General features: G+C 45.6%; 1 protein-coding gene across 2 annotated transcripts in view; it reads right to left on the reverse strand.

Moving 5' to 3' along the window:
- Window positions 1-12: 12 nt before the first annotated feature.
- SMOX (spermine oxidase) overlaps window positions 13-14,821 on the reverse strand; it is a 57,225-nt gene continuing 42,416 nt past the window's right edge. The window contains exon 7 of one of the 2 annotated variants that reach the window (XM_086701760.1): window positions 13-3,957. In XM_086701760.1, the coding sequence (XP_086557886.1) occupies window positions 3,793-3,957 (165 nt within the window). In that variant the 3' untranslated portion in view covers window positions 13-3,792. Of the gene's footprint in view, window positions 3,958-5,632; window positions 8,962-14,821 lie in introns of those variants that run through there. The other variant, XM_086701763.1, reaches the window with a different exon arrangement.

The following is a 14,821-nucleotide window of genomic DNA, read 5'->3' on the forward strand; positions in this document are numbered from 1 at the left end:
AAACTGTCCCTCTTTAGCTTGTAACCCATAAAGGATTACTTTTTTTTTTTTTTTTTCCTAAAATCCTTCAAGTTCTAAAGCCCCACAACAGGATAGATTGGGTCTGCATTCACTTTCTAATTGCAACTTCAGGCCTCTTCAACTGATGGCTGCTATCCTCTGGGAATTTTAGCATGACCAAAGGACTCAGGAGTTTGGTGGCTTTTAAAATTCACATGATTAGTCTTGGGAATCAAACAGTAATCATAAGCATAAATTTTCGCTTTGTCAGTCTCCCCAGATGTATCTGTGATGCTCTGAGGGCCTCAGTGAGGAAGGTGGCCATCAGTTAAATGGGTGAAACATTACATGAAAAAATATACAAGCCCATGTAGACAAGTGTACATGATGAGTGAAAGAACACCTACCTAGGAACCATACTTGTTAGCTTTGAGTGAAATGTCCAGCACTTGCCACATTCTCAAGAGACTGCAGGTAATCTAGTCTTCGGCTGGATAATATCAATCACATACATACAACCAGAGTGGGGGTGGTGACTGTGGTCCCGTGGAAAGCTGGTTAGGTGATACCCCAGGGTGTCTGGAGTGGGGATTTTCTTTTTTTTATTATTATTTTTTTTTATTTTTTTTTTTAATTTTTTTTTCAACATTTATTTATTTTTGGGACAGAGAGAGACAGAGCATGAACAGGGGAGGGGCAGAGAGAGGGAGACACAGAATCCGAAACAGGCTCCAGGCTCTGAGCTGTCAGCCCAGAGCCCAACGCGGGGCTCGAACTCACGGACCGCGAGATCGTGACCTGGCTGAAGTCGGACGCTTAACCGACTGCGCCACCCAGGCGCCCCTGGAGTGGGGATTTTCTAAAACTGGAAGAACCAGTTGCTGGGCCCCATGTGGACCAGTAGTTTGAGCCAGAAGTTTCCATCCTGTACTGAGGAAGTAGTCTGAAAGGTGCTTGAAAGGTCACCACAATTTTATAAGGTAAAAAGACTGCCATTATTGGTGCCCAGGAGCAGACATTTCATACTGTGGGTCTACAGCAGGGTCTAGATCCTCAGGCCTGGCATCCCCCGAAGGCCCAGGAAGGGCAGTTTAAGGTGGGGGTGCTGGGAACATGCTGCAGACCCCGAAGAGGGCCCACTTTATGGCACATTGGCCACCCTAAAGCTGGGGACACTGGGGGACAGTCCTTGCTCTTTTCTCACCGAGGTGGGGGCCATTCCTCAAATCGGGTCAACGAGGGGACAGACCCCATTGTCAAAGAACTGAACATTGGGCTCCCGGGCAGGGGTTCAGTGGCAGGGGAGGGTCTCTGAGCAGGTAAACATGGGCTCCCACATGCCAGGGCAGGTAAGCCCACAGGAGGCCAACAGCGGGGACAAGGGAGCACGCTGGGGAGGGAGCCTTCATAAGGGGAATTTTGGGGGGTCCTCCCTGTCCTGTCATGGTTAACCCATTAGGCATGCAGGCAGGTGGGGCTGGCAGCTTGCCCGGTACTTTCTCCAGGCACAATGACTAATCAGCAAGACATGTCTGATGTTCAAGTCTCAGCTCCCATCTCCTGGGCACCGAGGCCCTCTGCACACAACTGTTTCTTCCTATACCCCCATACCAAGCCTTCAGGAGATCAGGGAGAGCTGCAAAGCCCCCAGAGAGGCTGTGCCACAGTTAACGCACTGAGTTGCTGACCTTGGTGTCAGGACATGCCAAAGGGTCATAGAGTAGACACATCTGATTAGAGATACTGTCTCTTCGGTACACAGAGAAATGAGGCCGTCGTCTCCGGGAGGCCCCCAGGAAAGGTCAAGGTGGCTGGGAGAATGGGAAGACTCTCAGCACTGATTAGAATGGGAATAAGAGTTCCTTTACACAATCTTCAAGAAATGGGATGAGGCCTTCAGGGAGTTTGTGAGTGGGAAATGGATGGCCCTGTGAGATGGGACAGGGCGGAACGAGCCTCCAAAGACACTGGCATTTGCCTAAGCCCTTTGCCCCCACCATCCTTAGAAAGTCTCATTCCTGCTTCCCACTCCGGGCCCCAGTCCAGTCTGCCCGCCCTCCCCATTTGAGCTGGGCTCTTGCCACCCATCTTGCCTTGCTTCCCACACTCTTTCAGGGACCTCTGTCCCCAGCATCCCCCAGAGCCGCTTTTGCAAGTCACCTGGGACGTCTCATTTCCCCGACCTCCTCCCTCTGTCTGCCACAGTCCACGCTGGTGGCTGAAATGTTCTTCTCCGCACCCAAGCCACGCCCCTGGGATCTCTTCTGGTTCCCTGGCCACACACACACTCTCTCTCTCTCTCTCTGCCTCCTGCGCAGGCGCCTCTCTCTGCCATTATATGTCCCCCAAGGTTTTCTTCTTCCTCTTCTCAACTCTCCACACGATCTCATCCATTCCAAATGATCTCAGTGACCACTTGTATATAAATGGCTCCCAAGAGTTTGTCTGTAGCTCCAGATGTGTGTTCACCCTCCACCCGCCTGGGTGGATCCCAGACACCCCAAATACCAGGCCACTCGCCTCCTGCAAGGTCATCTCCTCACCTCCATGTGGGCAAGACAAGGCCACTGGTGCTGAGGCCACAGGCTCCTGGAAGCCCTGAGCCTGCCCACCTTCTTCCCAAGATCTTTCCAGATCCCCTAACCCAAACGAACCCCCACGTATCCCTCAGCCTCCCTGGTAGCTTGCACCAAGGTCATCCTGGCTTCAGACCCACTGCTAGAATCCGTACCTGTGCATGGGGAGAAGGCCGTTCCCAGAACTGCTCAGGGCTGGGTGTAAGTGTTCGTTAAATCCTGGATTGATGGAGCTGGCCAACTGACCCTTCCCTGGGACACTGCCCCATTGCCCACCTAATACTCAACACCACTGTCTCACCCCTACTGGTTCTGCCCATCCTCACAAGGCTGGAGCCTGTGTCCTCCCCCAGCCAGACAGCCAGCTGTGCCTGGACTTCTGCAGGAACACCCGCTCTATGTGCCTTCCGACCTGCCACCCCTCCACCTGGAGCCCCACCCCAAGCCTTTAGTGCCTCCTGCTCCAGGCGCTGACAGGTCCTGGCAAAAGGTTTGGGACCTTGGTCGCCCTCCCTTCGCGACCTGTCAAAGCCCCGACTCTTCAGTGCCCTCCTGACCCTGTTTCTATTTCCATCCTGTTACACCCCCAGGGACTTACATGTTCACCGTCTACTTGGAAAGAATTTCCTTTTTTTCTTCTTCTTGTGGCTCCAGCGAAGCACAAAACCAGATGCTGGTAAAGGCTAAACCGCTCCCGCAGCCTCTGCTCAGAAGAGCTCTCTGGGGAGCCCTGTGGGCTCAGGTGGTGTTGGAAGCAGGGTCTTTGGGCAGAGGGGCTGCTCTGGACTCTCCTGCAGTTTGGGGCTGGCTCTCTTCCCTTCCCCACCCACCCCCTGGCAAGAGCAGGGAAACAAAAGGCATGCTGGACAGGACCCCAGCCTACATCCTCAAATTGCTCTCATCTGGGGAGGAACTAAGCAGGAAATGCAGGATGCATTTGGAATCCAGAAGAAATCCAAGAACTGGGGCCATGACAGCCTGAGCTCTCAGAGCCGGGATCTGGAGGGAGGGATGCATGGGAGGCAATTCCAGGGACCTCCCCCATGACATTTATGGGCGTTCCCTCCAGGGGTTCATCATTCACATGATTCCACCATAGCGTTGTGTCAACCTCTTTCTGTCCTGCCAGAAACCACAGAAGGGGTCCTCGGAGGGGCCAGATTGGCCCCACTCACCTCTTGGGCCAAGCCCCAGAGGTCATAGGTCACTGGCCAGCCTATGGATTGGCTAATTTGGGGTCGAGTCTGACCAGCTGGGCAGGCAGGCAGAAGTGGGTCCGATCGCGTGGTATAAAACACAGCTGTCCAGGTGCCAGTGTCCGTGGGTGGAGTGATATTCCCAGATGGGCCGGGAGCAGACAGCCATGGACATCTCTAGCACGCTGGAAAGGTGAAGAATGCAACTGCAGGTTAACGAGGACGCTGAGGGACAGCTGCTTAAACATGGGGCGTCGTCTTTCTCATCACTTGACAAGTTACAGGGTGGGTGGCTGCGGGCATTGTTCCTCGCAGACACAAGCTCTGCCTCTGCCTCTGCCTTCTAATCTCTGCTGTGTCGACTCACGTACTCTCTGTTGCCTGATCATGATCAATGTTTCCAAAATCCACATTCTTATTCAAGACAGAGCAAAAAGGAGAAAAGTCTGCTTTTATCAAGATAACAAAAAGCTTTCCCTGAGCCCTTCCCCTAGCACACCTCCACTCGGCTCTTATGGGCCAGAACTGAGTCCTATGACCACCCTCCAAGGGAGACTGATGAAGTCAAAATAGGTTGGATGCTTGGCAGCGAAGGTCCACACTCACGTGATTTTGTACAGCCCACAACCTAAGAATGAGTTTCACATGTTTCAGTGGAAGGGGTAGTAAGGTGGTTGAAAGAATATGTCATGATGAGAAAACTACACAGAAGTTTCCTCTTGGCTCACAAAGCCTAAATTTTACTATCTTGCCCTTTACAGGAAAAGTCTGTCAACCCTTGCTTTAGGGCAACAAGGACCCCAGCCTCCCACTGGGCACACTGCTATTCTGAAGAAAATTAGAATTCTGGCATTAGGAAGAAGCAAAGAATCACTATCCAGCAGTCAGGCTCAGTGCCCGCTATCTATGCCAGTCAATACGTTTCAAGCCCGCATCCGCTTATCTAATCTGCAACAGCATAAGCAAAGAGCTCCCCCTCTCACTAGGAACCTGACAGAAAGGGGTTTTTCTGGAAGCCCCCAGCCTCGAGGGCATCTTCCCAGACTGGCCAAATGTGTAGGATTTGGAAAGAGACCGGTGAAAAGGAAAGGGAGCTACTAGGCAGGATCAACACTGGCTGTGTCTCAAAAGGCTCAGTGGGACATTATTTGCTCAATGAACTTGCCCCCAGCCAAGGTGCCGGTTCTTAGTATCACAGGTCTAGAAAATGGACCCAGTTAGGGCTCCACAGTTACCAGCCTCCTATAAGCTGACACAGACAACCTAACTCACTAGGACATGAAGTTCCTAAGCCCGAGACCAATGTGCTCATTTTTAATGGAAAAATATAGCTGTATGTTTACAAGCCAGTGTCCTCGTGATGACAAATGAACTTGTTGGGAAGCCAAACTGTGGTCTGAAAGTCCCTTAGTGCATTCAGAGGCTGAGCAGGGAAGTTACTAGAAAGAGCTGTTGATTTAGTGCACCAGGCATAGGGCTCCATCCTAGTTCACACATTCACCTCCTTGTGCATCCTGCCTGTTTCCATGATACATCCCTCTTCAACCACCCATCCAAACGACTCATGCCTCGATCCCAGCCTTTTGTCTTTCTCTGTGCCTTTAAGTTCGCTTTACCTATCTCCAATCTCATCCATCACGGACCCGTTTCAGTCTGGAACCCTCAGAAACCAGCTCTCAGGGAACATCTCACGGTCGTCCTAGTGGGTCCACAAGCACCAAATGCCTGGACCTCTTATAGATCAGGTGGTTGGTGTTCCTCTAGCTTCAGATGTGAATGGCACAGGTGGGGCCCACATGCCCTCTGATGCATTTCAACCAGCTAGCACCCACCAGCCAATAACAAATGGCCAGGCAATGGTCATTGAACAATGCATGCATTTGATAATATTTACGGAGCACCTACTGATGTGCCCCGTAGATGGGGAGACATCAGTGTACAAAAGAAAAAACTTTCTGTCTCCACAGAGTCCTCATTTCAGGAGACACAGAAGTGATGGGTAATAAACAACATAAAATATACAATAGGTGGTGACAGGGAAATGTAACAGGGGAAGGGAACAGAAGTACTGAGGATGGGGGAGATCGCCCTTTTAGATCAAGGACCCAGGGAAGTCCTCAGATAGGAGGTGATGTCTGAGAAAGGGCCTGAAGATGATAAAGGAATGAGCTATGCAGACCTCTGGGAAAGAGCATTCTAGGCAGAGGGAGCAGCAGGTGAACCAGTCCTGACTGAGGAGGAGACCTGGTGTGTTCACAGGTTAGCGAGGAGGGCCGAGTAGGCAGAGCATATCAGGCAAAGGAGGGGAGCAGGGGCTGAGGGTGCCAGACGCAGTAGGTGATGAGTGCCAAAGCGTGCAGGGCTGTGTAAGTCACAGCAGGACCCCGGCCTTCCAGATGCGGAAAAGTGAGCCGGGTGGTGCCTTTGGAGGCCTTGAGGAAAGAGGAGACAGACAGCATTGGACTCTCGGTGAACAGGGTCACTCTGACTGCTGTGTTGGGATAAAAAAGCAAAAGGACCAGAGCTGAAGCAGGAGACCAACTGGAGAGAGGTGACGGCAATAATCCGGGCAGGAGATGATGGTGCTGTGGCCACTGGCCACAGGGATGGAGAAGAACGACAAAAAAAGGTAGATTCTAGAGATTCTGCAGATGGCATTTCCACGTGCCACACCCACACTCAACATTCCCAAGCTACCATCTAGACCTGCTGTCTTGTCAGGAGTCCCTAACAACTCAGGAAAGTTGTTTTTTCCTGCCCCTCTTCTATCTGTCTCCCTCTATATTTAAGCATATTCTCAAGTCCTATTCTTGGGTTCCTTTTCTTTCCCTGTTGCCATCCACAGGAACATCCATGTGCCAAATTTGCATTTCCAACCCCAACACTATCTCTATAAGGTTGACTCTGGTTGTCCGTACCCAAATTTTCTCCTGACTTTACTGCTGAAAGTCATACACACTGTTGGTGTGGGAAAGACTTTTTAAATAAGTACAGTATTTCCAACTTAAGATGGCATCCTGTCAAGCCCTTAAGAGCCCTCCCCTTAAAACACCAACAAAGACCTAAAAAGAGGATAGAAATTCAAAACAGGTCTGTAGAGTACGGATATCAGTCAACCATTTGCAAATTCAGCAAAGACTTCATGCTCACTGGACTGTCCAGGCTTGTGGCTCTGGGGTCAAAAGAGACCTGAGAGCAGAGTAGGACAGCAGAGCTTCTCAGATGTTCCATTTGATGGAAGAGGAGTAGCCATCAGCTCTGAATTTTTAGAACAAAGTTCTTCCTCATTAGCTGAGAACTGGGTAGTTTGGGATAGAAGATCTCTGCTCAGTCTGATAGAACAGAACTAAAAGAATGCCCACTGGCTTCTGTCTCCTCCAACTCTTTGAGCCAGAGTCAAGCCATGAAATGCATCCTCCAGGGAACTGAATCCCTTGGCCGGTTTCTGCCAGGCCCCTTTGTGGGACTGAGCCACCCTTGTACCCTGGGTGGCTCCCCCACCTATGGGCCCACTGCTTGTTCTATCATCAGTGCCTAGAAATATCCCCTTTGGGCTGAGTGACTCCCCAGAGAGAGGTGTATCAGTCAGCTATTGCCACAATAATGCTGCAAAACAAACCACCCGTAAATTCACAGGTTACAAGAGCAAGCATTTGTATTTCTTGTTCATGTGTCTGTCTGCAGGTCCTAGGCTTGGTTCCAGGCTTCTATGGACACAGATCTATTCAATTTTTCTCCATATTCTCCAGGAAACATCAGCTATCAGGGGCACGTTCTTCCCATGACAAATGACAAGTACATGAGAAGTGAAACCCAACTGTGCAAACGTTTAAAACTTCTGCTCATATCACATCATGTCATGTCTGTTCATGTTCCACTGGGTGAAACAAGTCAGATGGCCAAGCCTAAAGTGATTATGCAGGAAAAGAAACTCGTTCCCAGAGGGAAAGGAAAGTGATTGAACATTTGCTGAATAATCTTCCACTCTATCACAAGTGGCTGGGTTAGGACATCAACATATGAATGTGGGGGACATAATTCAACCCAGAGTAACCTCTTTAGTGGGAGGAGATACAAAGTCACATGGCAAAGCATGGGGTCACAGGGAGGAGGGAAGAACTTTTGTCATCATCTACCACAGTGGCAATACCAATCTAGTTCTTGCTCTGAGCCTGAACAAACAATGGCCCAGACTGGAACACCCACTCGTGTGGCCTAGAACAAGGACCCCACCATCCCAAACCCTAGGTTCCTCCGTCTGTTACCGGGGGCTCACATTTTCCGTGAGAAGCAAATGAGATCCTATTGTACATGTGTGTTGAAGAAAAGAATTATAAAGAGAGACTGTGGTTTTCTGACCCAAATAGGGTATCATACAGGCATAAAGGCAAGAGGCAAATATTCCCAGACATGAATGAATTCTTCTTTTAAAACAGTACCCTTCGAAAAAGCCCAGTCAACATAAACACAATGAAAAAGAATAAATCTGAAACAAAAAGGGGCTATAACTGAAGTCCCAGAGAATACTGTGAACAATTTGAAAGCAGTAAATGTTTAAACCATCATGAAAAGGCTGATTTTCTAAGAAAATATAAATCACCAAAATTGCATCCCCCCCCCAAAAGTAGAAAACGTTAACAGAATGTGATCATAAAAGAAATTAAAACATCAAAGTTCTACTTCCAAAAAACCCAAATGCAACCAGTTTTGCAAGTAAGTTCTTTAAACTTCCAGGAACCACATATTTAACATTCTATACACACTTTTCTAATGCATATAGTAAAAAGATGCAAAGCTACCCAAATTATTTTAAAAGCCCAAGAGGGGAAGAAAGAAAAGCCTGGAAAGCCTAAGATAAAAAATCTTAGGTCACTTGTGAACATAGATGCAAAAGCCTAAATAAATATTTGCACGTGAAATCCATCAGCATATTAAAATAATAATATGTCATGACCAGTATGATAGATTGTATTATAATTATGAAAACATTTGCTGCCCCAACCTGCTGGGTACTTTTCTGCAGGAAGATTATATGCCTATTCACTGACATCAAGCAAGTTCAGCCACTGATTTGCTTTGACCAATAAAATGTAAATAGAAATAACATATGCCACTTCTGAGTAGAAATGTTAAGATGTTCCAGTATCTCTCTTTTCCATCTACCATGAGATGCTCCATCAACGTGGGCCCTAGAATTAAGAAGACATGAAATCAATCCTTAGTGCTCATATGTCATGAGCAAGAAATAAACATCTGTTGTAATTCACTAAGATTTAGGGATTGTTTGTTACCAGAGCAGAATTTAGCTTAAGCTGACTAATACACCAAGGTGAAGACGGTCTCCAAAATACAAGGAAAACATTAGAAATATTAATGTAATTAACACATTAACAGATAAATGGAGAAAACCCCTATGATAATCTCAATTGATACCAAAAAAGCATTTGATAAAATTCAATATTCACTCATAATAAAACAGTTACAAACTAGATCTTGAAGGGGATTTCTTCAACCCGATAACAGGTACCCACCAGAAACCAAAAGCAAACAGCATACTTAGAAACTGCAGAAGCATTCCCATTAAAGTTTGGAACAAGGCTATGATCCCCTTATCGCTCCTTTACTCAACATTGTACCAGTAGCTACACTTAATACAGTAAGGAAAGAGAAAAAGACACAACAGGTACATTAACAGTAAAAAAAAAAAAAAAAAAAAAAAAAGACTATCAAATTTGGCAAGTAATATGACCTTCTACCCAGAAAACCCGAGAAAAGTCCTGGATAAATAATTGAAACTAATAAAAGAGTTTGCATTTAGCCAAGTATAAACCAATATTCAGGAATAGCCTTCCTATTCCCCAGCAAGACAAAAAAATCAAATAATCATTTGATGGCATTTCATCAGTGGGGAAAAGGTGGACCACCCAACAAGAAATAATCGGGATAAGCAGCCAATCCCTGCCTCATACCACAAGTCCACTAAAGATCTAAACACATAAAATAAACACTTAAGAACTCTTTTTAAAAAACACAGAATCCTATCTTCACGACTTGGGATAGAAATGCATATTCTTAAATAGGTTACAGAAAGCACAAACCATAAAAGAAAAGATTCATGAACGTTTGTTCTTTCTGAATTTAAAGCTTCTATATGTCAAGAGACCCCATAAACAATGCAGCTGACTGGAAGAAAATATATTCAATTCATATCATGGACAAAAAGACTAACCCATGGCGGAGGGGGGGAGGGGAGAATTTCTAATAATAACAAGAAAAAGTTGGGAAATGCAATTAAAACAAAAATGAGACACCTGGTTTTACCCACCTGGTGACAAAAAATAAATAAACACGAATTTTTCATTACACTGAGTGATGGCAAAACGGCGTAGATACAAGTGCTCACATACCCCATCTGTGGGAGTGTAATTTGGCAAACCGCTTTTCAGGGTAATTTGGCAGGGTCTTCCAAAACTGAAAATACTTACACCCTATGATCCAGGGACCTTTACACGGTGCACACAGAGGCATTGTCTATGGTTATTACAGCATTGTTTATAATAACGAATAACTAGAAACAAGAAAACGTCCATCCTTGGCAAAGGGGATACTTAAGTGAAGCATGGTCATACAATGAAATGTTATGTATCAGTTACAAGGAATATATGAGATACATAATTTCAACAGAGTTCTCTTTTTGTTGTGTGAACAAAAAGCTAATTGAAAGAGAATATGGGGGCACCGGGTGGCTCAGTGGGTTAAGCATCCAACTTTCTTTCGCTCAGATCATGATCTCACCATTCATGAGTTCAAGCCCCGCGTCAGGCTCTGTGCTGACAGCTTGGAGCCTGGAGTCTGCTTCGGATTCTGTGTCCCCCTCTTTCTCTGCCCCTCCCCCACTCATGCTCTGTCTCTCCCTCTCAAAAATAAATAAACATTAAGATAAACTTAAAAAAAAAGAAAAAGAATACGTACAGGGTGATTCCATTTATCTAAAAATACATACACATACAAAATACTATATAATTTTCATTCACATATTATGTATGTAGAAATGTATTTTTATATTTTGGTAGGACAAACACCAAATTCTTAAGATGGGGGATCAGAATTAAGGAAATGATCACAGGAAACTCCAGCTTTATCTGTAAAGTTCCTTTATTTTTAGGAGAATATTTTCACAAGTACTTGTGTCACTAAAAACTAATTTTTAAAAATCTGAGAATTTTCGGGGGTGCCTGGGTGGCTCAGTTGGTTAAACATCTGACTTCAGCTCAGGTCATGATCTCACGGTTCATGAGTTCAAGCCCCACATTGCGTTGCACGCTGACAGTGCAGAGCCTGCTTGGGATTTTCTCTCTCTCATTCTCACTCTCCTCTCTGCTCCTCCCCCACTTGTGTTTTCTCTCTCAAAATAAATAATAAATTTTAATAAATCTGGGAATTTTATATCAATTATATTATTACCTTCATCCATGTAATAAACTTTTTTGTAGCCTTGTTAAATACTTGGATGCTATGGGGATATGAAGAGGCAGTCACTGTGAACCACCTAAGACACATGATCGCATTATTGGCAAACAAGGCAGGTACGATGATGACAGTAAAAAATCAAACTGAAGTGCCTTGGGAATTCAGAAGACAGAAATCTACTACTAGAAGGGGCAGGGAGTTATGGATAAGACAGTAAAATCACCAGAAAGCTCATTAAAGGGGATTACCTGGATGCTGAGTCTTAAAGCTTTGGCAACCTGGGAGAAAATCTTGAGACAAGCAAGGGAGAAATGACACCTTCTTGTAGGGAGACACAATTGTAAAGACAGCGGATTTCTCATCAGAATCATGGAGGCCAGAAGAAAGGCACAGCATTTAAGTACTGAAGAAGCTGCCCATCAGAATCGTACATCCAGTGGAAATGTCCTTCAGAATGAAAGGGATGGGAGGAGGCTAGAATGATCCATGTGGTGATGAAGACATCAGTAAGAACTCACACCTAACACAGATACGGATAGGTACATTAAAAAATACTCACAGATGTGTAGATACATAGGTTAGTATACACACAGCTGTCAGCCGAGAGGGCCTAGAAGCAATGATACCTCCGTGGCACAAGCACACCTAATGCCCAAACCTTGGTTTCTTTTTTTTTTTTTTTTTTATGTTTATTTATCTTGAGGGTGGGGGGAGGGCAGAGAGGGAGGGAGAGAGAGAATTCCAGGCAGGTTCTGCACTGTCAACACAGAGCTCCACGCGGGGCTCTAACTCACAAACCGTGAAGATCATGACCTGAGCCGAAGTTGGATGCTTAACCGACTGAGCCACCCAGGCGCCCTATCAAAAGGGCTAGGATTCCGTGCAGAAATGTCTACTTCTATGACTAGGGCAGGATGTCACAGGATGAGCCTAGAATATCTTGTAGCGCCAGAAAGTAAAGAAGCACTCCAAAAAAGAAAAACAAAAACAAAAACAAGCCACACACACATTGATGGGGGTATGTCCAAGGGACATAGGAGTCCACTGAAAGATTTCCCAATGATCAAAGCTGGAACGATATAATAACAAGATTAAGTAGTATTGGACAATCCAAAGTATAAAATAAATACCCATGAATCCATTCTGATACATAAAAATAACTGAATAAATTAATAAAGGATTGGGATGGGGGGAGACACAATGCTCCTGGGCAGAAGAATCCCAAATAAATTAAGGTAGATACTCTAAAGGAGGGGAGCATCACTCCTTACTTGCGGCTGCACAAAGTGACTTCTTTCCAAAGAGCAGAGCATGGAAAGGAGGAAAAGACTAACTTCCCGGTGTGGAAACCTGACAAACACAACCTCAACCAGTGAGCAAGGCTCATATCAACAGTCCTAAGTCATGTTGATGGTACCTACACTTGACACGATGACATAGAATGGCAATTGACTTCTGTGGTTTTCCTCCCCAAAACCTATAACCCCAGTCCAGTCATGAGAAAAACATCAGAAAAATTCCAGTAGAGAGGTAATCGTGCAATATACCTGGCTGCATTCCTCAAAATTGGTAAGATCATCAAAAACAAGGAGAGTCTGAGAAAATGTCACGACCAAGAGGAACCTAAGGAAACGTGACAACTAAATATAACCTAGTATCCTGGGTGGAATTCTGGAACCGAAAAAGGGCATTAGGTAAAAGCTAAGGAAATCTGAATCAACTAGAGACTTTTGTTAATAATAATGTACCATCATTGGTTCTTCGGTTGTAACAAGCATACAATATTCATGAAAAAAATGTTAATAATAGGGGAGATGGTTGGGGGAGGGGACTCTATATATTTACTTCTTCCTACATCTGAAACTGTTCTAAAATAGTCTACTGATACCACAAAAGAAAAAAACCCTGATAGAACGAAAAGGATACATAAATACAAAATTCTAATTAGACCCTTTAACACTATTCTCTCAACAATTGCTAGAACTATATAGAAAATTAGCAAGGATATAGAAGAAACCAAGAATACCATCAACCAACAGGATATCATCAACATCCACAGAACACTCCATTCAACAATAGCAGAAAACACATCCTTCGCAAGCCCATAAATCATGTACCAACAGAGCCCATATGCTGGACCATAAAACAAACTCCATAAATTTAAAAGAGTTTAAATCATACCGTCCAACTTTGTTTGGGAAACCAAATAAGTCACATTTCTTATTCATTCGTTCACTCATCTACTTAGTGAATGTATTTCTCAAAGCATAATTAAATCTTCTTTGAGGCTGGCATACAAAAGGAAAACACTAAAAGTCTGGTAGAGAAACGGAAGAGAACGGAAGGGTATGGAAGGCGGGAGGGAGGGAAGGAGGGAGGGAGGGAGGAGAGAAAAAAAAATCTCATCTCAGGGCCAACAAGGTCCCTTTTTACTGTTAAGAATGAAAAATAAACGATACTCCAGAATAAGTTACAATGTTATTTTACCCACTTGCTCAACGTAAATTAAAGGTATTTTCTGTGATTTGTTGGGAGGTCTCTTTGTTGTTGAATTCAGAAAAGACCACAGAGAATCCAGGGCACACACGTTCTCCCTGCAGCCAAGAGGGCTGTAGTCCTATATGGCCAGCAGATGGCGCCAAAGGACAGGTTTCAAACGATGAGGTCGTCCTCACTTCAAGAGACCCTGGAGTCAGCAGGGATCCTCCCCGCCTCTGCTAGCCTTAGTGAGAAGGGGAGCCAACCCAGGCCTTCCAGTGTGTGTGTGTGTGTGTGTGTGTGTGTGTGTGTGTGTGTGTCTGCAACCTCAGGATCCCCACCACCAACTGCTAGGGTAAGGATAGTGAGAATGCAGAGAGCAAGTGTAGAAACACTAGCATGAAAGGAAGGCAAGGGAAGGTGGTAGAAAGAGGAGAGGGTGATGGAAAGACAAGAGCATCTTGAAATGTGGATGGGAAGGATGGAGTAGAGAGAAGGGGGAGAGGGAAAGGTGAGGCAAGGTCCCTGAGTTTGGAACATGAGATGCACAAGTGGAGGGTCACATACTTCCTTTGGGGTCAGGGATGGGGGAGTCGGGGGGAGGGATAGGGGTGGTCCCTATAAGGATGGGTGTTTAGATTAGCTATTTGTAGACCCGCAGAGGAAGTTGCCTCCAATGGCTTCTAGTGAGCCTATGAAGAAGGACACTTTGGGAGACATTGTTGTCTGTTGACAGTGAGGAGACAGGGGGGTTCGGGAGTTGAAGGGGAGAACAAACAAGGGAAATCTAAGAGGGTTGCCTCAAAATTGCTCCAATACTGAGCTCATTGAAATAAAACATGCCTGACATTTTGCATCCCCTAACAGAAAGCCAGGTTTTGAACACACCTGCAAAATCAGCGTCCGACAACCACTGCCAAAATCATGAAAGGCGAGAGCAGATTTTGTATCCGCATCTCCAGTTAAACAGTATGAAGCAACCCCTTCCTTTCTTACATTAAATGCCTACCATCAGCTCAGATGTCCTGGATGCCACCTTAGGGCCACAAGTCTTCCGTTCTGTTGAGATTAGATTACCCTGCCCAAATCAAGAGCAGCCTC

The sequence above is a fragment of the Puma concolor genome, chromosome A3 (assembly GCF_028749965.1).
Source record: "Puma concolor isolate L17-30 chromosome A3, mPumCon1.1.hap2, whole genome shotgun sequence".
NCBI classification, from domain to species: Eukaryota; Metazoa; Chordata; class Mammalia; order Carnivora; family Felidae; genus Puma; species Puma concolor.